A 25,326-nucleotide genomic window follows, 5' to 3' on the forward strand; every position below is an offset into this window, starting at 1 on the left:
CAGATGCTAATCAGCAGGGTTGGATGGCCCCTTAGAGACCAAACACTCAGGTGCACAGTGAGTGTGGGCCGTGAACTGTGATCCAGGAAGTGGGAGCGACCAGCGCGCCCTGCTTTCCGCCAAGATCCAGGGGAGGCCGGGGCCTGTGGGCTCTGGGTGCAGCCCAGACCACTGTGGTTCTGCAGAAGAAGGTCCAGGTGCCCATCCTACTGCATCTCTCCAAGCAGCAAATAATGCCACCTGTGGTGTTCAAGCCCTCCTGTGACCTCTGACCCAGCCCTCCGGACAAATCAGGTGTCTTCCCTGAGGACAGCCAGGGAGGGGCCGCTGCACTGAGGGCTGAAGGGGGTCATATGGCAAAGAAGAAACTCGTTTTTGAGCCATACAAACCCCACCCCTCAAATCCACAGGCCTCAGGAGTCTGGATTATTAGAACTGCAGCATCTGGGGACTTTCCCACCAGGGGTCACACAGGACAGGTGGGGCTGCATTGGCTTCCAAATGGCAGTTCTGGGGATGCCTCTGTCCTGCAAGTCCTCTCTATGGCCAGAAGCTTAGGTAAACCTCGCTAAGGAGAGGGTCTGGGGGCTCGAGGTGCAGAGGCTGGACTGGAAGATGCTGGCGCCCCACGTGATGGCAAAAGTCTACAGCCTGAACCCAGGAAACAAGCGTGTGGAAGGGGAAAGAGCTGCCATCAGCAGGACCTGGCCAGGCCTGCTGGCCTCTGGTGACAGACACAGCGTGAAACCCTGATGGTGCTGAGAGCCGTGCTAGATGGCCTGGCCCAGGGGCCCTCCTGGTGGGAACCTTCTGGGGAGAACCACGTGCCACTGGGATGAAGAGCATCTGCTGGTCCGGTGTTTGCCAGGGTTAGTGGAGAGGTTGTGCTCTTAACCCTGGAGATGGTCTAGGAGGGGGACATCAACAATGGCTTTGGATAGGCGCGGGGTGGGGCGGGGCGGGGGAGGAGTCTGACAGCCCCACTGGGGCTCATCTGAAGATGTGGTCACCAGATCCTCAGACCCACCCCACCCCTGGCTGCATCTCCCCTTCCGTTAAGGTCACTTGAGGTACCTCTGCTCAAGAACACTGACTTTTCAAAAAATAAGGGTGAGCTTAGGGAGTCACAATTGCGTATCAAAACTATAAACCTTCTCTGGAGACCTAGGAATAGATGTCAAAGCTCTCTGCAGAGGTGCAGTGCCCTGGGCTTCTTGGGGCAGACAGAAGAAGGCAGAGGCCGCACAGCCATGCTCTGGTGAGACAGGCCCACGAGAGACACGGAAAGCACGTGAGGCAGGTGGCAGGGAGACGCATGCGTGGGCTGCCTGAGTGTGGACATTTGTGTCCTGGGAGACGGCTGGTCTTCCTCCTCCAGGAAGTCCCTGGTGACTTTTCTCCGGGGCTGACAGGCAGTGGGGGGCGTGTGCTCCCTTGTGGATCAGTCCCGGGAGGCCTGGCCAGAGGGGCCAGGTCAGACCTGGTCAGAACTCATCCCGCAGCTGCGGGGGGCTGTCCATGCCGAAGAAAGAGGACGGCCTGCCCTGGAGGTCCCGCTCCCGCTTCACGAAGGCAGTGAAGGAGGAGACGCAGTTGCCGATAAAGTGGTCGGCTCGGCCGAGGATGTACAGGTCGATTTGAGCCACCTCAGGCTTCAGGGCTACCACCTTCACCTGCAAGACGGAGAGTGTGTCACGGCCATGGTGCCCAGGGCCCAGGAGATACGGCGCCGGGCCTGCGGGCACTCTGAGCCCCCCAGCCCCCTTCCTCTGACCAGTCAGACACACAAAAGGAAGCTCGCAGAGGATGCAGGTGTGGGGCTGAGCCTGCAGCTGCCTGGGTCCCCACCCCAGGCTGTTCTCTACCGTCTGCCTCTGCGGATTAGCTCTGAGCAGCGCACGTGGAATCCCCGGGCCTGGAGCGCCTTCTCCCTCCCTCTCCTTCCCTACCAGACCTAGAAGACCCCAGCACCTGTCTCGAGAAGCTAAGCCCAACAAGCTGGGACCCCCAAGCCACGATGTGACCATACAGCACCCTGCTCATCTGCTTCTGCTGCCCAGAGGCCAGGGATCCCATAGGCCTGTCCATCCTCTTCCCAAGACGATGGACAAAGGCGCAACCTTCTCCTCAGGCTCACCCCTCCCTGAGAACAGCCAGACGGCCGCTTGCCTCTGGCCCTGTATCTTCCTGCCTCTCCCACTCTAGTCTCAGATCAGCCAGAGGGAACCATTTATTCATTTTTCATTTTTTGGTGAGGTGACCCTATGTGGTGTTGGGGACTTGAACCAGGGTCACCACTGATGCCACAACACATGCAAGGCAAATGCTTTAACTCCTGTACTATCTCCCTAGTCCCCAAGTGGTAGTTTTGGATTTTTTTTTGAGGGGGGGTATCATACCGGATGATGCTCAGGGATTACTTGGGGGACCAGGAATTGGACGATGGTCCACGGTCAGCAGCATTTAAGGCAAGTGCCCTAACCACTGTACTATCACTCTAGCCCCAAGAGAGTGGATCTTGAATGAGGACCACAAGGTCATCGTCCACCACCCTCCACAGCCTTCAGATCTCCCCTATCCCTTAGTGGGTTCCACCTCCAACCTATCAGATGCCCCCCGCTCGGCTCTTATGTCTCTCCCTCTATCTGGGGACGCTTGTCTGCTTGGTTAACACCTCCTTAATCCTTCCTCTGGAGCTGAGTCTTCCCTCTCTGGAGAGACCCTTCCTGGCCTCCAGACCCCTCCCTGGCCAGGGTCCTCTGCCTGTCAATACACTCACCCAACCACATCCCTGACTTCTGAGCAGGTAACACTGACTGCAAGTGTGACTCCTTGGTGATTCTGGGACGAATGCCTGTCTCCTGTGCCCGACTGTCACTGCTGGTGGGGACTCACCTCTTTAACTGGAGTGGCTGAGTGGCCAAATGAATGAATGACAACCCCACCCCCCACCCGCCCCCACTCCTGGATCTCTCTTGAGACCTGTATTATAGATCTCTGCAGGCTCTTCTCCTGAGGGAGGCAGGGGATCCCAGGGATGACCACATCCCGCTGACCCCGGGTCCAGCCTGAGAGAAGACGCTTTGCTCGGAAGGAAGGGGATGCCCTACGCGCCCAGAGAAGGGACCGAGAAGCAACAAAGGGTGAGAGCAGTGACAGGAACAGGAAATAGAAAATGGCAGAAGCTGAAGGTGTTACAACTCTAAAAAAAAGAAAAAAAAACAAAACAACTCACAAAAAACTCCCTGGGACTCTCCAAAGGCTTCAGCACAGAGCAGAATCGGGGCTGAAAGTGCTGTGCTGTCACACAGAGATTTCTGATGTAGCCAAGATCACCTTCTTGCCACTCGGTTGGCAGCAAAGCAATTCTACCGGTTTAGTGGCTAAAATCCCCAGAAAGATTCCACCCACATCCTGAAACTTACCGGTTCAGTGTCAGGCCCACTGTAATTAGCTGGGAGGCCTTGAGGGTAAATCTGAGCCTCCTTACAACTTTGTTTTCCTCAGCTATAAAATGGAGGGGTTGGGGGGGGGACACTCCCAGTTGATGGTTTTCTTTTAAGGGCAGTTGGGAGACCAAAAGGCCCTGACATGGCCCTCCTGGTCCTTCCCGCCTGTCTCGGGGGTAAAGAGAAACAGGAAGACCCCCGCCACACACACACACACACACACACACACACGGCCATATGCCCCCACAATCACTTAGGGCTTGCATTCGGTCCACGGGCCTGATCTCTAAGGGGGCTGGAGAGAGTACAGGGCTCACAGGTGGCAGACCTGGGTTTAATCTCCGGCACCCCATATGGTCCCCGGAGCCCCACCAGAAGTGATCCCTGAGTGCAGTCAGGAGTAAGCCCTGAGCACCACTGGGTGTGGCCCCCAAACAAAAACAAACCAAAAAACCAGTCGGATGGCTTGCCAGACACCTCCTTCCCTGCTCGTCACTGTTCCAGCAGCACACGGGCCATTCCTCCTTGCGCGCCTGGCCCGAGGCCCAGCGCTGCTCTGCCCTTTGTCCATCCAGCACCCTCTCGCCCCAGGAAGGCTACTTTCCTGAGCCCTTATCTGTGCTCAGACACTTGGGAAGTCTGTATCCCTGATCTCCAGAATGGCGCTGAGAGATAGACACTATCTCAGGCCCATCTCGCAGACAGGAAGCAGCAGCCCAGGCGGGCGGCACGGAGAGGCCGGGGGTGCCCTGGCTCCCAAGTTCCTCTTCGCCCTCCCTCTGCTCCACAGGTTCTCCAGCCAGAACCCACACTCTGCTGGGGGCCACCTCCTGCTGGGTGTGTGGGGGACAATGGCCATGAAGCTCGGCAGGAGCTCCCGCTCTCTGCGCCGGACCCCAGCTTGCAAGGGCCCACTCTTTTGGCTGTTGTTGTTTAGGGGTCACTCCTGGAGGGCCTGGGGGACCCTATGGGATGCTGGGGATCAAACCTGCGTCTGCTGGGTGAAGGCACGCACCCTCCCGGCTGTACCATCTCTCTGGCCCTGCCAGGGCCCACTCTTGCTCGCCTGAACCAACAGGCATCTGAGAAGTGTTCGTGGTGTGTCAGGCACTTAGACATTGAGGCCTGCAAGGCCTGGGGCGGCCAAAGAACCAGGAGACACAGAGAAATCTAACTGTGTGAGCTGTGAATCCTGCCAGCAGGGAGCCAGTACTTGGGGGTGGGGAGTAGGGGGTAGGGAAGCGGAGGGAGGAGGGAGAAGAGACAAATGTATTTTTCTAGTGTGTGTGTGTGTGTGGGGGGGGGGGGGGGGCTGGAATCTTTTCTTGCTGTTTTTTTTGGGCCACACCTAGCAATGCTCAGGGCTCACTCCTGGCTCTGTGTTCAGGGATCACTCCTGGAAGGCTCAGGGGGATGGTAGCAGGTGTTGGGGATTGAACCCGGGTTGACTGCATGCAAGGCAAACACCCTACCCACTGTACTATCACTATGGCCCAGCAGGTGTGTTTCAGCACGGGCCTCACATAAACTAGGAAGGGCATCAGATGCGAGGAAGGGCCGTGATGCTGCCCTGGTAACAAAGGCCGAGGGCAGCCTGGAGGGTCACTGTGCAGAGGTGCTGAGCTGGGCTCTGAAGGAAGGGTCAGAGTTGGAGGAGGAGCTGGCTGGTCAAGAAAATCATCCTACTTGGAGGTCGAGGGCTAGATCGTGGGGGATGGGGTCCCACCGGGGCTGGGCCTACCTTCCCCTTGAAGAGTTGCTGGATCTCGGGCACGTAGCTCTCGGAGTCCGTGGCGACGTAGACCGACTGGGCGCCGACGGCCTCCACCCAGAGCTGCAGCGCCCGCCTGATCTCCTTCAGGTCCGGGAGGCACATGGTCGGGGTGAGCGGGGCGGCCGTGCTGCGGTGGTAGCCCACGCACTGGGGCGACGCCATGAAGTGGGAGCCTGCGCTGCCGTCCTTCAGCATGGCACACGCGTTCTTCTGCGGGGACACAGCGAATGATAAGAAGCACCCCCTCCCCCCGCCTCCCCGGAAGCAGTAACTGATACGGGGGCTGGGGGTGAAGGCAGTGGCTGCTGGATGAGCCCAACTGTTGTTCACAAAAGCCCAAGGGGAGGAAAGAGGAAGATGCGTGCAGGGTGGTAACAGAGGCCCTTTCTTTCTGGGGAGTGGGGCATGGGCTTCTGATGACAATTTGTTTTCTTGGCCTGACTGCGGTATCTGGGCCTTGCAGTAGAATTCTGCAGTCAGGGGTTATAATGGGCAGCCTTATCTGATCTCTGGCTTCAGTGGGGACATTCCTGATAACTCTCACGAAGCACATGTTTGCAGTGGGTTTGCGTGAGATAACCTTTATCAAGTTAAGGTGGGACCTTTCTATTCCTGGTTCGCCCAAGTCCACCCCCACCCTCCACCCCCCATCATGAATGGGTGTTGACTTTTATCAAATATTTTCTTGGCTTCAACTGAGGTGACTACATGATTTTTCTTTGCTGGGTGTTGATATAAGAAATTTCACTGCCTTCCACGGACAAAGTTGACTTGTAAGGCTCTTGAACATGTCACTGGGTTTTTCCTTACTAAGATTATTTTTTCTTATGATCTAAGTTTGCGATAATGGGCTATAATTTTCTGAACTGACCTTATCTGAGCTTGGTATTCATATAATGCTTGCTTCATTAAAAAATTAGCATATTATATCTTTTTATGTTCTAGGAAAATACAGATAAGAGCTATCTATTCCTTGAAGGTCTGGCTTAAACCACTCATAAAATACTCTGGGCCTGGCCTATTTCCTTTGTGGAAGCCGGAGGGAGGCAGAAGGGAATCTGGTGGGTAAATAAATGTTTGATTACTTCCTTAACTGGAATTTTGGTCTAATTTCTATACTTAGTAGTTTTCACGTCTTCAACAAGTTCTCTTCACATGCACATTCATATTCTTAGGTACATGAGGGAGCTTGTCTACATGGGTCCAGTTGTTTTATTTATTTATTTATTTGGTTTTTGGCCATACCTGGCCATGATCAAGGATTACCCCTGGCTCTGTGCTCAGGGGTGACTCCTCGCAGGCTCAGGGAACAATATGGGGTGCTGGGGATCAAACCTGGGTCAGCTGCATGCCAGGCAAGCGCCCTACCTACTACTGCTCTGGCCTGGGGCCAGTTTTTCTCACAGGAAGTTATACAAAGTGGGGTCTTCACCCAAGCAGCAGCCTCTGAATTTAGGCTCCTCTGCCGTGAGCTTCACCTCTCCTCCCAGGCTCGTGTTTCTCCGGCTAAGCCCTGAGCCGGGACAGGAGAGCCTGGGGCTGAGACTCATTCCTGACTCACTGCCTGACCCAGAGTGGCACAAACGAGGACACAAACGGGGCCTGCCTAGGGGAGTCCTGGCAAATCGGCCTTGGAGAATCCCCGCTCTGACACACTTGGGGCAGGATCATAGACACAGGCCCAAGGATGGAGCAAGTCCTTGCTCTGCCGTGACTCATGCTGAACGGGGAGTCCCGCTGTGGAGTTCACAGACACAGAGACCCTACTCGGGGACACGAGAACCGATGGTGGTGGTGGGGTGGGGGGAGAGGGGGGGTGGTGCTTTACCCAGTCAGAGCCAATGCGCAGGTGAATGCCCACGTAGGGCCGCGTGAGGTGGGCACGGATGTGGGCCTCCCCCATCTTGACCATCTCATCTGACCAGACCATGTACTTCTGGAGGACTCTATGCTCTTCTAGCACCGGGAACTGGGCCGGGGCTCCGGGCAGGGCCAGCACGGGATGCTCCTTCGGAGGAAATCTAGGCAGGAGACAGAAGGAGGGGATGTTAGAAGAGGCACTGAATCTGGCCTTGATCCCACAGGGAAAAGGATGGCAGGGCACCACGTCCCGGAGACCCTGCAGAGGGGCCTCGGTGACACGCAAGACGCGAGGCAGGTTGTGAAACCGCCAGGGGGCTGATAAGACGCCAGGGCGGTGACGGCGGGCCCGATACACAATGCCGTCCTGCCGCGCGGAATTTATAGCCCTCGCTGCTTGTTTAATAATCACAAAGTTACTGTGGAGCATTCCAGCCCTTCGTAGGTCATGCTTCCCGCTGGGGCGCACTCACTGACTCCAGGGTGGCACGTCTGGATGAAGCCTTTGCCCTTTGGCCCACATGGCAGCTGTGCACACCAGGCGACGGACAGTGCATACGCCAGAGGGAACATGTGCACGGGCCGAAATCCTTCACTCAATGCCCAGCCCTTCCCTCTGACGGCCTGCCATGTGCTTGGGCTCTGTGGGGAGCAGGACAAGCAGGCTCCCTGCCCTGCTGTGGGATCCCAATATCCCTGGGAAGCACGGCCGGCTTGGTCTTAGTGAGGCACTGCCTCCAGGAACAAACTCTGGCACATGGAAGAGTTTGAGAAACACTCCTTGATGGAATGGATGGGAGCAAACCTGGAGCCAGCACAGCCCCAAGTCTGTCCCAGGAAGGCGTGAATTCTCCTGCAGCACCAGGAACTCCTGGTGGCTGCACGTGTCTTGCTGAAATGCTTCCCCTTGGCCCAACAAAACCCTTACCTAATGTTATGAAACAGGCGTCTCTAAGACACTGGGGTAGTTTCTCATGAAGCGGCCTGCACCAACGGTGTGCCCCAGCAAATGAACTTGTGGCTCGGACGCTGGGGAGCAGAGGCCGACAGCAGCCCCAAGGGAGCCCATACATAAAGGTTCGTCGCTGCCTGATTCCAAACAACCCAAACTGGAAACAACTCGAGCTCTCTCCACAAGTCAACAGTGAAAAAGACTGCAGGCATCCGTCCCAGGAAATGCTATTGTGGTATAGACTGATACCGGCAACAGATAGTATGGACCACAAAGAAATCCTGCCAAACGGAAAAACCAATTCCAACAGATTATATACTGCGTCGTGATCCCACATGATGAGTGCTTTTGAAATGACAAGCTAGTGAGGAGGGCTGAAAATGGAGAAGTGACTAGTGTTGTCAGGGGCTAGTGAGAAACCTCGGGAGGTGGGTGTGGTAATAAACTGGCCACATGAGGATTGTTGTGATAGATCTTGACTACGATGGAGGGCACAGGAACCCACACAGTGATAAAATGGAATAGAACTGGACACACACACACACACAGACACACACACACAAACACAGACACACACATGTAAGCAGAAGGAAAATAGGAAAGTTGCACACGATGGTGGATTATGAGTGTGACCACGTTCTACTTGTGACATGACAATCCAGCAAAGTGTCACCGCTGGGAACACTGGGTAAAGGGCATGTGGAATCTCTTTATTTATTTTTTATAACTGCACATTATAAGAGCAGTTATAAGCACCACTGGGAGCCAGGATTCCTGGGCACTAGGGTGGAAGAAGCATGTGTTTCTATAATTGTCTCCACAAAATTTTCAATTCAAAATTATTAAGTATTTGGGGGGGCTCGCCTGAGTTTAATCTCCATATGGCACTCTATATGGTCCCCCGAACCCTGCCAGAAGTGATCCCTAAGTGCAGAACCAGAAGTAACCCCTGAGAACTGCTGGATGGGCCCCCCAAAATAAAACAAAATATTTCAAGTCCTTCAGAATTTTGAATTTTTTTTTTTTACTTTTATCTATTATGGTCCACCTGTTTCTTTTTTCCTAAAGGAAATAATCTCTAACAATACACATGTGCGGGGTCTGCAGAGACGGCCCAGTGGGCTTGGAGAGCATGTTTGCATGTGGGAGATCCGGGTTTGCTCTCCAGGAACACGAGGTCTCCTGAGCACCACTGGGGAGTGAGAATTCCTGGGCACGAGGGTGGAAGAAGCACCCCGACCCCAGCGCTGCTGGTGGAGCCCTCAAACAAACCCAAACCAAAAAAAAAAAAAGCACATACTGACAGAAGTTCTACTCTGTCTTTTTCCTCTTTCCAGATGCTGCAATTTTATGCACAATTACACGTTTGCTATTTTTATAGATATTATCCTGTGTGCTTCTGGACAGAGCCAGGCGGCCTTGTTCCAAGGTTGACTGTGCCAGTGTGAACCTTTTTATACCCACAGGCCAGCGCTCATGGGTGAAAATTACTGGACTCATTTACTAACTCCGACCATTTATTAACTTCGGTGGATGACATAGCCATTCTGTGCCTCAGTTTTCTCATCCGAAAAATAAAGCTAATAGCTCCAATTTAATTTGTTGAGAAAGTTTAATAGACTAATATGAATGGAGCATTTAGAACAATGCTTGGCAGCTAGAAAATTCTATTAGTGTCACCACCACCAACAACAATACCGTTATCATATTGTTTATAATTCATGTCAATTTTTTTCTTTTTTTTGGGGGGGGTTATCAGGGCTTACTCCTGACTCTGTGCTCAGGGATCACTCCTGGCAGTGTTCAGGAGACTGTATGTGGTGTCAGGGATAGAACAGAAGTCAGCTGCTTGCCAGGCAAGCACCTTAACCCCTGTGCTATCTCTCTGGCCCCATCTCAGAATTTCAAGAATTTCCATCTCCGTTTTAGAGATAGGGCTGTGTAGATACCTCGGGTCACGTGCTCGTGTTCGTCCCTCTAGAGATTTTCTCATTTGTAGTCATGAACAGCAGTTTTCCGATCTTGTCCCGTCCTGCGGGACAAAGAGGTGGTTTCGCTCTCACATGACTGGGCTGCCTCGGGCAGGGCCCTTCACCCCTAGACCAAAGGTCTTGCTCCCCAAACACCTGCCACACTTCTCCCCCCCAGGCCCCACTCCTGAACCTCGGTTCTGAGGAGGGGGAGCCTGCCCCACTTTTCCTTTGCTGTCCTCCCTGCCTGACTGTGGGGCCGGGGGTGGGGGGGCACCTGGGCAGCCTCGTCAGCCAGGACTCCTACACCTGCAGCCCGAGGGCCTGGCTCTACAGAACACGCTCTTCAGGGCTGGGGAGATGGTAGAGGGGGCAGGGCACTTGCCTTGCATGCAGTCGACCTGGGTTCAATCCCCAGCACCACATATGGTCTCTCCCGAGCCCTGCCGGAATGATAGCTCAGTAGAGACTGACAAGGTGCCTCCAATGATAGGAAGTAAGAGCTTTTGGTCCCCTAAAACCTGGGCTGGGGCAGAAGACCATCCCTCTGCCAGATGCTATTGGGAAGGGGCTCAGAGCTCATTCAGTGATCAGAGATTCAAAGAACTAAGCTGGTCCTTACCTAATGTACTGTGGCTCCGCGGCCCCCCTTCCTCTGTTTCTAAATTTTTTTGGTGGGGGGGCGGGTCATCACACCCAGTGATATGCAAGGGTTACTCCTGGTTCTGCCTTCAGGAATGGCTCCTGGTGGTGCTTAGAGGAACATAGGGATGTCTGGGACTGTGCCAGGTCAGCTGTGTGCAAGGCAAATGCCCTACCTATTGTACTATTGTTCCGGCCCCCTTTGCCCTGTTTTAACTCCAACACTGCACGCCCATCCTCCCCAACCCAGTCAACAAGCGTCTTCAAAGCTGGCTGTGGTGATTCTGGTTCCCAGTTACTAGCACAGGCCTTAAGAGACAGGAGATATGATGAATATTCGAGAATGAGCTCAGAGATCTTGCCAGGAAGACTGGAAAAGGGAAACCAGAGTTTATGCTCTCATTGAGATGTCAAGATTAGTGTCCTCCTGGAGGTAATGTGCTTTGCTGTGGGAGAGGTTGCTACATATGGTCCCCATGCACTGCTAGGGGTCCTGAGCTCAGAGCCGAGAGCGCTCAGAAGGGTCTGGTCCAAATATAAGCCCCTGCCCCCATAAAAACAAAACAAAACAAAGCAAAACAATGTCTGGAGATGGGACAGGGAGACAGTTCAAAGCACTGGAGAGCATGCTGTGTTTTGGGGGGTGGGGGCAACCATGCCCAGCGGTACTCAGGGCTTACTCTGGGCTCTGCGCTCAGGGGTCACTCCTGGTGGGGCTCACATGGCTCACACCACATGGGGTGCCGGGGATCAGACACAGGCCAGCCAGGTACGAGCTTTGCATATGGAAGCCTGAGCCTGACCCCTGGCCGCAAGGAGCACATCACAGGTTTGGCTCAAAACCAAAACAGACAGAACTGGCCTGGAGTGGAAGGAGAGTCAGTAAAATGCTCAGTGTTTTTGGAAGGGTGCCGAGACTCTGAGTAAATTTCATTTCCTTTATTATTAAAATAAATAAATAAAATTCTGGGACCAGTGTGATAGCATGAGGCCAAGCTGGGTTCAATCTCTGGCATGCCATATAGTTCACAGAACCCCACCAGGAACTATCCCTGGATAGCGCAGAGCCAGGAGTGAGCCCTGAGCACCGCCTGGTGTGGCTTCCAAACAAAACAAAACAAAACAAAACAAAACAAAACAAAACAAAACAAAATCTTCCACCAGACCTGTGGTGGGGATTCGAAAGGGCATTCATGCCAAGAAATGAGATGTTTAATGTAGACCGAAATGCTGTACAGTTGGGATTTCATCAAGAAAACAAACAAAAGAGCCGACCCACGGAGCTAAGGCTGAGTCACTGAGTCTGGGAGAGGTTTATTATGCAGCAACAGCCGGGAGGGGAACACCCTGCATTCTGCTATACACACACACACACACACACACACACACACACACACCAAGCTTGCCCCTCCCTGTCTTGCTTCTGATGTCCCACCATGAAGAACCCCCTTTCCACCAGCCCTCAGAAAGGGTTCTGCCCCCCCTCTGGCTGCAGGTTTACACCCTGCACCCCCAAAGTTTCCACCCTAGTTATTCCGAAGCCTCATCCCCGTGCCATGGAGCCAGGAGGCGCAGCCATGGGAAGCCGTCAGATCTAGCTGAGGTCATGAGGGTGGGGTCCTCTGCAGAAACCAAAGCCCATCTGAGGCTCCGGGGTGCCTCACTGCATCACCAACAAGTGAGGGCTCGGCAAGAAGCCGCATGGTGAGGACAGCCTCACCGCACGCCACCGGAGAACCAAGAAAACCAATCAAACGGGATTGCCCACCTAAGCCGTAATGAGGGGCACTTGGACCTTCGTTTCTCAGCGGTCTTGGTCACTGGCTCACGAACTAGTTCTGCAGGCAAGTCCCAAAGGAACTGGGGCCGGAGAGACAGGATGTGCTAAGGTGCTGGCCTCGCACAGGGCCAACCTGGTTCAGAGCACGACCTACGGTTCCCGCCACGCACTGCCTAGAGTGGTCCCTGAGCACGGAGCCTTGAGCACCACTGGGTATGGCCCACCCCCTCCCAGCTCCAAACACACAAACCAAGCAGGACCTGGAGCTGCTAAGGAATGGCTCTCTGCTTCAGGGCTGATCACGGAGTACTCTGGAGTCAGGATCAAATCCCACATCATCCACCTCAAGCTCCATGACCTTGAGCTAGTGATGCCACTCCTCTGGGCCTCAATTTCCTTATGACAAGAACACCTGCCCCACAGATTTGCGGGAGGATTAAATGAGTGATTACCTTAGGAGACACAACGACGTGAAAACTTAAGACCCATCTCTGGCACACCATGGGCACAAGTTAAACATTAGCTTTTATGATCTATTAAAACGCTTCCAGAAAGACCCCAGCCCCAACAGCCTCCTCAACCACTGCCTGACTTGGCTTGTCCATTAACTTCTAGCAGCTCCGGTTTCCTCACCTAGTGGAGATGGGTTCGAGGAGCCGCTTGGGGAAACATCTTGAAGGCTCTGACGAAACAGAGCACATGGACAACAGTCACAGCAAATGCTAGCTGGGCCCTGGCTGTGTGCCGTGCGCCGCAGCCACAAGGGAGTTCTCCTCCCCATTCTTCCACGGGGACACTCAGACCAGACAGACAACTGGACATGCCGGCTCAGGCTCCCCCGGGGAAGAAGCAGGACTGGGACTGAGTGCAGATCTGTCTTCCCGAGCTGGGTTCATTTCTCACACCAGCCTATCTTTGGCCCATTAAATACCAAGCAATGTGATTCTTCACGAATTCATAAACTCCACACGGTTCCCAGCCCATGGCGGACTTCACAGCTCACACCCCCACCTCGCCAGACTACAGGCATCAAGGATCACAGCACTGTTCAGGCGATGATCAGCCTATCTCGACTGCAGTTGTCTGAAGGCGGGGCTGGGTCTTCCTCATTTTTATATATATCGCCTCTGGTCTTTGAGTACTATGTCTCATACATGACAGACGCTCCATAAATATTTCACAGTATGTGCTAGTGTCCTGCTAACCTATTTTTTTTAATAGGGCATACTGGAGTGTACTTAATAAAGCACATCCAATTATTATCAGGATGACATCATTTCTCAGTCTGCGCCTGCAGTCACCCGTTCGTCTCTAGAAGCTGCTTCCAATTTTCACCTTGTGAAGGGGAAGGTGACTCGGGGAGTGATTCTCACGCCTCGAGGAGGAAATCAAGATTCATGTGACTGCACAAGCCTCTTTTTATGACATCCTTTATCGGCTGATAAACTCTTGCTCAACCTCACGGCGGGTCAATGTTCCACGGTATCAGGCGCTGAGGTGGGGACGGATCTCACTGGATCCCAAGTTCAACAGACACACAGCCATACCTTTGGTCTCATCAAGGTGTGGTAGAAGGATTAGTGCTAGCACGCTGCTCCCTGCCCACGGCTCCCCATGCCCCTCTCCGAGACCCATCACCGCCGGCCCCTCCAGGTACCTCTGGATCCATTGGTCCTTGTAGGATGCGCTGAAGGAAATGCCTGAAAAAAGCTCTGACTGGTTGAAGCTCACTTGAAACTGATCCCAAAACGGCCCAAAGGGGTTTCCTTCCTGCAGAAAGAGGATGGTCACAGGCTTACTGAGGGCACTGAAGGGACAGCCCGATAGGAAGGGAGCAAGTGGATGGGAGAACAATTTGATTCGCACTGAAATAGACCTCAGAGGTCCAGGAGAACACATGCCTAGCCTGCGTGAGGCTCTGAGTTCAATTCCCAGCACCGCTCGGCCCGCTGAGCACCAAGATACCATGGGTAGAGGCCTGGGGGCCTCCGAGCACTGTCAGGGTGGTCGTGGTGGTGCCCTACCCTTGGGGCGGCCTCAGCAGGAAACAGAAAGAGAAAGAGGTTCTCTGCCTGAGGGGGCGTGTGCCCTGCGGTCTGGGTTCCAGCAGGAGATGCCCATCCCAGTGTCGGGAAGCGATGCTCCTGCTCACCAGCCCCTGACCCTGCAGCACTGGGAGTGTCTGGGGAGGAAGCAGTTCATCAATTTGGGGCCATGGATTAGAACAGCCTTTCCCAAAGCGGGTGATATTGCCCCCAGGGGGAGCTGGGATGATTCAGAGGTGGCAGGAGTCAGTAGTCTTGGGTGCGGCTTGGGGAGGGGGTGGTGGGGGCACTTTCTGTTTTTCATTTAAAGAAGGTAGATCTCCAGAGGAGCACTGGAGTTGTTTTTCTCCTGAAGAGAGGACAGCGGGCCGGATAAGTGTGGGACTCTCTGGAGTAAGAGCTTTGGAGAGGCGCTGAAGATGAGACCCTCAAGGCCCTTCTTTTCACGGCGAAAGCAGGGTCCAGACAGGTGAGGGTGTTTGCTGAAGGTCACACGGCAGGGGAGGGCAGTGTCAAGGCTGGGAGCCAGCTCTTCTTCCTCAAATGACTCGTGCTTCCCACCACCCTCCCTAGCTCTAGACACGGGAGGCCACTTGGGGATTGTCTTATTCTCAAACTGCCAGAAACCCACACGTTTCTCCCTGCTGAGAGGTAGGAACGCTGCAAGAGGGTGAACATGGCATCAGTGTAGGAAAGGCTGAACCCCAGCTCCACCGCCACGAGGCCAGGGGTAACCTAATCACATAGGTGCTGGATGGATAGGACAAGGGCTGAGGCACAGGCCTTGCTTGTGGCTGGTCTGGGTTTGATTCCTGGTACCACACAGTCCCTGAAGCATCTCTGGAGGCCCCCAAGCACCACCGGGATGGCCCAGGTAATCCCAGCCCGACATAGCAGGACTAGAGCAGCACCCCATTCTTGGGTCTGGACAACCAGGAGGATGGGCTGAGAATTGCTGTGAGGGGCCCCTGGGCCTCCTGAACACCATCTGGGAGACCATGACCCACCTACCAATAACGTTTTATATATAGTACTGTAGCACTGTCCTCCCGTTGTTCATCAATTTGCTCTAGCAGGCACCAGTAATGTCCCCATTGTGAGACTTGTTATTACTATTTTTGGCATGTCAAATGCACCACGGGGAGCTTGCCAGGCTTTGTCGTCGGGGATGGATACTCTCAGTAGCTTCCCGGGCTCTCCGAGAGGGTCGGAGGAATCGAACCCAGGTTGGCCGTGTGCAAGGCAAACGCCCTACCCGCTGTGCTATGACTCCACCATTTTATATATATATATCGTTTTATACACACAAACACACACACATAAAAATCAGTCTGTATTGCACTTAGAGCTCTCTCTATAAAACGGGGGGAAAAGGGGATACCCGCTGTAGAGATAGTATAGCAGGTAGGATGCTTGCCTTGCACACAGCGGACCTAGGTTTGATTCCCAGCACCCTGAGCCCCGCCAGGAGTGATCCCTGAGTACAGCGCCAGATGGAAGCCGTGAACACCACCTGATGTGGCCCCAAACAACAAAACCAAAAATAAATAAATAAAACGAGGATATTGCTAGTCTTTTCCTCGAGGAGAGTGAGACGCCAATGATGAGCGTGGGCACCGCTCCGCATGGCAGCAGGCCCCAGGAAGAGCTAAGTGAGCATCACCGACGACTGCCAACTGCCCTGCACCAAGCACCGAGCCCTGACACCAGCTTTCGTGATACGTGATGGGCAAGCCAGAGCAGGCACTGACATCGTGACTTCAAAGGCAGAAGCAAAAGCCCAGAGGAAGCCAAGTCCCCTGCCCAGGAGATGACAGCAGCTCAGAATCGGGACTGAAATCTCAAACTCTCTCCTCTAAGCTCTCCTGGTGCCCTCGCCCACATTTTGTCATCACCCAGCCTCTCAAGGGCCCGCAGGACATGAGACAGGCAGAAACGGTCCTGCCCAGACCCACCTTCATGGGGCATGTTTTCTTATCCGGGCTTCTCTGGGCTGCCACCTCAAAGCAGTATGCCACCCGCCTCTCGGGCGGCCAGTGGGTGGGGGCCAGCTTCTCCATGAAGTCTTCCAGGCTGATGACCCGGTGGTAGGCCTGGAGAGGCTCCAGCTTGAAGTACTTCTGGTAGGGCACATGCAGCTACAGGAAGAGGGGATAAAGGAAGGGCAGAGACACTTATCAGCATTACATTGTATGCCAAGAACCAGGCAGCCTGTGCTACATGCTAATGACAAACTTTTGGCAAAAGATACCAGTGAGGACGGAAATAGGCTGGAAAAGATATCTGCAAAACTAGAGAATATAGCGGTACCTCTTGCATTCAAAACTGTGCGAGAGACACCGATATGCTTTTCTATAAGGAAAAAAAAAACATGTGGATCCTTTTCTGTAAGGAAAAAGACAAATGACACAAGAGAAAATATGGCAAAGGGAAGGAGAGATCAACTCACACCAAAGGAAACCCAAATAAGCCAAAACACGCAAAAGACATGCCAATTCACTAACAGGAAAAAGCAAATGACAATGATTCATTTCTCACTCATGATACCAGCAAAAATTGAAAAGTCTGATGATAGTTATGGGAAAGAATGCAAGAAGGGACCAGAGCGATAGTACAGCAGGTAGGGCTCTTGCCTTGCATGCGACCAACACAGATTCAATTCCTGCCATCCCATGTGGTCCCGCAAGTACAGTTAGGAGTAATTCCGAAGTGCAGAGCCAGAAGTAACCCATGAGCACTGCCGGGTTTGGACCAAGAAAGAAACTAAAATAGGATGCAAGGAAATGAACTGGTGGTAGAAGTGTAACTTGGGAACAAGAAAGAAAAAACGAAAAGGATGCTCAGTGTCATGAACTACAAGACAGAAGTTGGAAAGTGTCACACCAAAGGCAATCAACTCAGAAGGAGGTTGCCTCTATGGTATGGGAGGCACTAGGATTGGCCTGAGAAGACGAGAGAGATTTGAATCTTTTAATGACTTTAGCTGTCCCATCTTATTTATTTCTTACAAAAAAAAGATAAAGCAAAGGTGAGAAAACGCTAATGGTTATCCCACTGCATGAATACCAACTGTACAGAGGTAACTGCATGACTACTGATTGTACTTCTCTTTGCATTTTTCTAGGTCTAACAGGCTTAAGACACCGTGGAGCACAAACTGAACTTCATCGTACAGCCTAGCGTTTCCCAAACACATTCCACAAGTTCCAGCGGAGAAAGAGTCCTGCAGTGAAAATGCTCTCAAGTTGAGCAGGCCTGGGGAATACAGCCCGATTCTTGACTACACAGGACTTCTCAGGACCTTCAAAATGCTGGTAGAGGGGCTGGAGAGATAGCACGGTGAGTAGGGCGTTTGACTTGCACGCGGCCGACCCACGTTCGATTCCCAGCATTCCATATGGTCTCCTGAGCACCGCCAGGAATAACTCCTGAGTGCAGAACCAGGAGTAACCCCTGTGCATCGCTGGGCGTGACCCAAAAAAAAAAGCAAAATGCTGGTATATTTTGGATCTTCGGTTTTTTTTTTTTTTTTTTTTTTTTTTTTTTTTTTTTTTACCAATTTTGCACTGCGGGGAACTGAATCCAGGGCTTTCCATATGCAAGGCAAGTGCTTTACCATTGAGCTACATCCCTGGTCCTGGAACTCCAATTGGGGAGAGACAGAGAATCAAGAACAGTTTCCCAAACTATCTGCATCACTGACTCTTTCCACAGACAAGCTGTTGGAGCTCTGAAGAACAAGCTTCAGGAAGCTTCACTTGTTAGCAACTACAGAAGGGTTTTAAACTGAAATAACGAGATTTTCCTTTTCTTTTGTTTTGTTGCTAGGGATGGAACGCTGGGCCTCCACCACTGGGAAGATTCGCCTCTCTGAAAGATTACGCTGGCAGCAGAGAAAAGAGGGAACTGATGGTAAGATACAGTGGGGACAGGGCTTAGGGGCATACGGCACCGATGCCTTTACCTGTTCACACACTTATTCAGCATATATTCTGAGCCACTCTACAGGTCCAATCGAGAGATGGATTAGGCATGAGGCAGTTAGAAGATGTAAAGGGAGGCGGGGGAAACATTTAGCCTCACTAGGCTTATAGGTGCCTTGGGCTGGGTACCCAGGTGACTGGAGGTGCCAAACCCGGGCTGGGAATACAGGACATGAGGCAAGTGGGTGGGGAAAGATGGCAAGTTCAGTGCTGGCTTTGCGAAGCTGAGATTTTCTGTGCAACATCCAAGAAGACTCAGGGCCTAGGAGTTAGAAAAACAGGCCTGTTTCTCTGGACACAGATCAATCAGGGAGGTGCATGGGGGAATAGTGGAGTCAACAGAAACCCAGAGCCAAGCAAATATCGTACAGCACAATAGGAAGAGGCTAAAGGGCCAGGGCTGGAGCAATACCAGGTGATGCTGGGGAGCGGGGAAGAATGGGAAGGAGGGAAGCTCACGGGAGCAGGTGCCACCAGGGGATCTACTAAGATAAAGACTTCAAAGGAAGGGCCAGGGGACAGCTCAGCCAACAGAGCACCCGCCTTGCAAGCACGGGAGGAGTGAGACTCAGACTTCTCTCCTAGGAACTCCCAAACCATCTAAGTGTGACCTCAGCAGCTCCACTGTTCGGGATTGCCAGTGCCACAGCACAGTGTGTGATCTCCAGAACCCCACCACTGAGAATGCATGAGGCTAGAGAGAAGGCATCAAGGGCTCTAGAGCACGCTTCCATGTGGGAGCCCCAGCTTCTATCCCCATGCCCCCTGCCGCCTAACCACTGTGGAGGTGGGGGGAAGGGAAAGGAAAAGGCTGTGCACATCACCCTTAAATGCGCCACCCTCAGGGGATGGAGCAACAGCACAGCGGGTAGGGCGTTTGCCTTGCACGCAGCCAACCTAGGTTCGATTCCCAGCACCCCATATGGTCCCCCGAGCCCCGCCAGGAGTAATTCCTGAGTGCATGAACCAGGAGTAACTCGTGTGCATCGCTGGGTGTGACCCAAAAAGCAAAAAAAAAAAAAAAAAAAAAAGCGCCACCCTCAGTGAGCACTGTAGCTGAGCTGTTGTGAGCTCCATAGTCGAATAGTGCAAACTAAAGGTGAGTCAAGAGCTAATAGTAGGTAAAGGGCACAACCAAGGCTGTGGGCATGGCAACAACTGGGCCTGACCTCCGGCCATCACACAGCAACAATAGCAACAAGGATTTGGCAACTCTCAGGTCCCTGGTGACATCAGAGAGAACGGTCCCAGTGGGAACGGGAAGCTCCCCGGGGCCACTAAGCACCTGCAGCAGGCCAGAGCGGGAACCTCCCGGAGACTCTTGACTGAGAAGGCAAAGCAAGCGAGAGCTACGCGGCCAGAGAGAGATGACGAGGCAGTGCCCAAAGGAGAACAGCCAAACCTCACTGCCTCTGGGATGGCAGCGACAGAGCACTTCCTGTCTCTCAGCACTTCTCACCTCAGCTGGTTCTGGGAGGGAGGCGCATGGATGGCATCAAGGCATGCCACAATCATTAGCTCATGCGGGCAGGAGGTAACAATTACAAGCAGCCTGTCTGAAGGGAGAGGAGACTGAGGCACGAAGAGATCAAGCATCTGCCCAGCTCTGCGGACAGTCAGCAGAGTAGCCAGGCTGTGATCTTCCTGGCTTTCAATTTCTACTTCTTTTTTTAAAAAAATTTTTATTAGTGAAATACCATGAGGTACAGTTGTAGACTTACAAATTTTTGTGCTTGGGTTTCAGTTATACAATGATCGAATACCCATCCCCCCACCAGTGCCCATTCTCCACCACCACTGATCCCAGTATCCCTCCCACCCCCCATCAACTTCTTTTTTTTTTCTTTTTGTGTCACACCCAGCGATGCTCAGGGATCGATGCTCCTGGTTCTGACTCAGGAATTACTCCTGGCAGTGCTCGGGGGACTAGATGGGACGCCTGGGATTGAACCCGGGTCGGCCATGTGCAAGGCAAATGCCCTACCCACTGTGCTATGGCTCCAGCCCCACAACTTCTACTTCTTAATGACCTCCCTAAACATGCAGAGGGGAAAGGGAACCTGTGCGGAGGAGAGGTGGCCAGGATGATCACAGTCTTGGAGGGAATTTTTAAAAGTTCATTAAAAACTTTTTTTTCTTTTGGTTTTTGTTCAGTTTTGGGTCATACCCAGGGCTACTCAGGGCTTACTCCTGGCTCTGTGCTCACAGATCACTCCTGGTGGGCTCAGGGGAACACATGTGCTTGCCAGGGATCACACCCAGGTCAGCTGCCTGTAAGGGAAGCTCTTCACCCCTCTGTATTATGGCTCCAGCCCTGATTATTAAAAACTTTTAAAGTTAATTTATTAAATATGAATTCTGTTCCTTCTATTGGGTCCCCTGTTGCATTCAGAGCAAACAGAGATGGGGCCAGGCAGACAGTTCAAAGGACTGGAGCACAGGCTTTGCCTGTGAGAGGCCCTGACTCCATTGCCAGCTCCACGTGATCTCCAGAGCACCACCAGGTGTGTCCACAAAATGGAACAAAAAAGCAAAACAGGGCCGGAGCGATAGCACAGCGGGCAGGGAGTTTGCCTTGCATGGGGCCGACTTGGGTTCGATCCCCAGCATCTCATATGGTCCCCCGAGCACCATCAGGAGTGATTCCTGAGTGCAGAGGCAGGTGTGACCCAAAATAGCAGCAACAACAACAACAACAACAAGCAAAACAAAATGGAATGAAACAAGCAAATGACATGCAGGACCAGTGAGGAACACAAACAACAAGCAAGGAGCTGGCAGACGCCGAGCCAAAAGTCCCTTGACAGAGTGACTGACAGGTGACACTGGAGCCAGACCACCTGGGCTTGTGGCTTTGGGTAGCTTATTAATTCGGCTGAGCTTCAATTCCTCCTCCAAAACGGATTATGGGGGGGGGCTGGAGAGATAGTACAAACGATAGAGCATTTGCGCTGTACGTGGCTGGCATGAGTTTGATCCTGGGCACTGCATAAAGTCTCTTGAGCCCCACCAGGGGTAATCCCTGAGCAGAGAGCCAGGATAAGCCCTGAGCACTACCAGATATGGTTCAAAAATCAAAACCACCTGATCATGGGGAGCGCGGGTCGAGGGACCGGCTCAGTGGTGGGGCGCTTGCTGCGTGTGAGGCCTGGAGTCCCATCCTTGCTCCACCATGTGTGCCAAGCCCGGCACAATGTCCAGCTGCACCTCAGACAGGTGTGTGCGAGCCTGAGCATGGCCACTGAAGACAGATGTGCAAGCACAGCGACCAGGAGTGAGAGTCCAGGAAGCAGGTGTGGGTGCACTGCAGAGACCCCTGGCAAGCATGAGCAAAAGACGGCAATGCTGGTGAGCACACGTGCACTCACAGCTACAAGGATCTGGGTCTCGGGGAGCACAACTAAATGTGCAAGGAGCACAACCGTGTGTGTGTGTGTGTGTGTGTGTGTATGTGTGTGTGTGAGAGAGAGAGAGAGAGAGAGAGAGAGAGCGCAACTGAGTGCTGAACATTGCATGTACACATCAATAATGAGGAAAAATGAAGGGGAAGGGGAGGAGGAGGGAGAAGGGGAGGGAAGGGGAGGGGGAAAAGGGGAAGGGGAGTAAAGGGGAGGGGGGAGGACGGAAAGGGAGAGGAGAGAAGGGGAAGGGAGGGGAGTGGAGGGATTGTGATAGAAGGGACCCCAGAGGTGGGAGATGGCCCAGTAGCAGCCATTGCCTGCTGGAAAGCCTCATGGTCTGAGCTTGCTCCTCAGTGCTGACAGCATCCAGAGAGCCGGGCGCAGAGGCTCTGCAACTTGGGGACCCCCGATGCTGCAACAAGCATGTGATCTCCAGCCAACGCAGCAGACCAGTGCCAGCACCACAACTCAAGTGTGTGCGACTCCTGGCAAGCACGGTGAGCACTGTGGGCAGGACCGTGACCCCACATGCGCAGGTTGGCAAACACTGCAATTAAAGTGCACAACCCCTTGCAAGAACCACAAGCAAATGAGAACCCTAGTCAGGGGTGTGTAACTCCCCCACCCCCACCCCGGCTCTGGTCACTGGGGCAACAAGGAAGGGGAAGGGTGGGGGGAACAAAAGCCCAAAGTGGATGATAGCACCAATCACCCTTGAACTGTGGGATGCACAGAAGGTGAGACCAGGCAGGGTTGGAAACGGAGACATCAGCCCGGGTCACGGGCTCTGAAACCACACAGACCTGGGCATGGCTTCCAGCCCTACTACACACAAATGATGTGAGCCAGGGCAAGTTGCTTGGCCTCGCTGAAACCTCAGTGTCCTTCCAAGGAGTGACAAGGAGGAAAGCGCTAGTCCTCACGGAGTGAAGGCAATACATGGCAATAGTACCCTGCGCCCAGGAGAGTCGTGATTATTTGGGGGAAGATGGGAGGCAGCGTGCAGAAAGGGGGTGCCAGTATAAGACCAGAAGTTTGGCACAGAAGGAAGGACCGGGAGTCCAAAAGAGACAGCAGGATGGAGGGGCGCGGGTCAGAGATGAGGCCATCGGGAGATACTTACATTGGTGAATGGAGGCTTGTGGTGCTGATACTCAATCCAAGGAGGCACAGCCAGGGTACGATTCAGCAGTTTTGCAAATGCCAGGGAGCCCAAGAAGTGATCAGCCTGGTTCCCGAAGCGCCCTGGGTGGTATATTGCAGGTGAGACCTGGGACACTCGGAACTCAGAAAGGACTCAGAGCCGTGGGCAGGGGGCAAGGACACCACCGAGAGGCAACAGGGCATCAGACTCCTGGGTCTGAAGGTTAATGCTCCAGACTCTGTCCCATCTGCTTTCATTACTCCATATTCCTTGTAGCTTCCCCGTGCTCTAGTACTTAACTTTTACTTTTTATTTTTGGAGGTGAGGGGAGGGCCACACCCATCATCACTCATGGCCTATTTCTGGCTCTGTGCTCAGCGATCACTCCTGGTGGGGCTCGGGGCACACTATACGCAGTACTAGGGATCACACCTGGGTCAGCCATGTGCCAGGCAGGCACGATACTCACTGTTCTATCTCTCTGGCTGTAATTCTTAAAGGGCAATTCACAGACCCACATGGGGTCTGAGAACTGAAGGTGGGAATTCTTGGAAAACTTGGCACTAGTAGAAGGTTTCTGAAGACACGAGGACCAAACAGTCATTCAAAAGCAACTGCATCATGAACTGGAGGTGATTCTGACAGCATTCACCCTTGCGGCATTTCCCAGGTGAAAAGGGGTCACAGGAGGAAAAGGTTAAAGACCTTTAAAGGTTAAAGAAAAGGTCTATCCTTTCCATCTCTTCCCCAGCCTTCGCTCTTGATCTCCCTGCGCCTGGACATGTTCTTCCACTTCTATTTTTCACTCACTAGAGCATGGGGGAAGCATCTTATTCCACTGCTCCTCCACTAACCCCGCCATGCTCGGCCACCAGCCGTATGTCTTCCACGGTGGATCTGTGCTCCTTCTGGTTTATACTTTTCCTGCAGAGCCCTTTCCCATTTCCCAAGTTAGTCCTGGCTGTTTCCTCAACCTGTGAATGCCCCAGGACTGATTTCTTTGTGCCAGTCCTAGCAGGACATGCATACATTCCATTCACAAATATTACTGAGAGGCCACCATGCACCACACTTGAGGCTACAGACTGGGATTCAGGAGTGAAGGACAAGGTCTGTGAAGGGAGATGGCTCAGAGGGCGGGAGTGCACGGTCTGCATGCAAGAGCCCCGGGTTTGAGTCCTGGCGATCACATGCTCCCCTGATCACTACCAAATGTAGCCCCCAAACACAAATTAGAAGAGGACAGGTCTTGGTCCTCTAGGATGATATTGCAAACAAATACAGTGGTTAAGTTTCAATCATTTGAAGAGAGATAGGAGATCAGTTTAGTAATGGAGAAACAAGATTAACTGGGATGAGGCCAGGAAGGAGTTCTTGGTGGCACTGATAAGGAGTTGGTCTGGGGGAAGAGGATGAAGAAAGGGAAAATGACAAAGCCAGCAGGATGCGAGTATGCAGCAAGAACAGAGAGGAGGAAATGTGGCTGCGGGCGGAGAATCAGAGAAGCAGGGAGAGATGGAGAGGATGGGTGAGGAAGAGCCAAGCGATGATGGTCAGGGAGTCTGGAGGAATTTCAGGATGACTTTTAGTGAATGACCGCCCAGCCCGTGGAGACCGCTCTCCGCGGCCCGCCCCAAACACTCTCTGCACAGACGTTTATTTCCCCATCGCCTGCTTCTGTTTCTAAGATACTATGTATTGACTTTCCCCCCCTTCTTCTTCAATGTTTCTCTTTTATGGTCTGCCTCCTGCAAGGGAAAAAGCTCTACTAAGGGCACGGCGTTTTCGGTCCTCTCCGGCCGCGGCCCCCGAGCAGGGGACAGGGCCGGACCCAGGTGTCCTCGAAGTGTTTTGCTGAATGAGTGAAAGGCTCTCCCGGCGCGGGGCTGGGTTAAGCGGTGGCAAGTCCACTAATTGCACCGACTCGGGCGGGACTCGAGCCCGGAGTCTCTCACGTGCTGGACACGAGCTCGTCAGCAGCCGGGCCACCGGGGCCGACCCCTCGCGGGGCTCTCCCCTGCCCCTCCGAGAGCCTGCATCTCTCTGGGCCTCAGTTTCCCCGTCTGAGCAGGGGGCTCGGGAGGCCTTACCCATGCATGGGCAGTAGAGCAGGTAGCCGGCCGGGTCCCAGGAGCCCGCGGGCAGCCCCGGGAGCGGCGGCGGCAGCAGCAGCAGCAGCAGCAACAGCAGCAGCAGCGGGAGAGACACACGCGGTGGCAGGGGCGGCGATGCCCACGCGGCGGCGCCCATCGTCGGCTCCGGGGCTGGGGCGCGCGCGCGGCTCCGGGGCGGCCCGGAGGCGGGGAGGAGGCGAGAGGAGGAGGCG

General features: G+C 53.5%; 1 protein-coding gene across 1 annotated transcript; it reads right to left on the reverse strand.

Moving 5' to 3' along the window:
* Positions 1-1,357: 1,357 nt before the first annotated feature.
* LOC130017156 (GDP-fucose protein O-fucosyltransferase 1) lies at positions 1,358-25,271 on the reverse strand. The gene is made up of 7 exons (XM_056107867.1): positions 25,091-25,271; positions 22,980-23,101; positions 16,428-16,610; positions 14,085-14,197; positions 7,052-7,244; positions 5,191-5,433; positions 1,358-1,673 (listed from the first exon to the last, which is right to left on the reverse strand). The coding sequence occupies exons 1-7, from the start codon at positions 25,248-25,250 to the stop codon at positions 1,485-1,487; spliced, it is 1,203 nt and encodes a 400-aa protein (XP_055963842.1). The 5' UTR covers positions 25,251-25,271; the 3' UTR covers positions 1,358-1,484.
* Between the last annotated feature and the right edge of the window lie 55 nt (positions 25,272-25,326).

This window comes from Sorex fumeus, unplaced genomic scaffold (assembly GCF_029834395.1).
Source record: "Sorex fumeus unplaced genomic scaffold, SorFum_2.1 ptg000178l, whole genome shotgun sequence".
NCBI classification, from domain to species: domain Eukaryota; kingdom Metazoa; phylum Chordata; class Mammalia; order Eulipotyphla; family Soricidae; genus Sorex; species Sorex fumeus.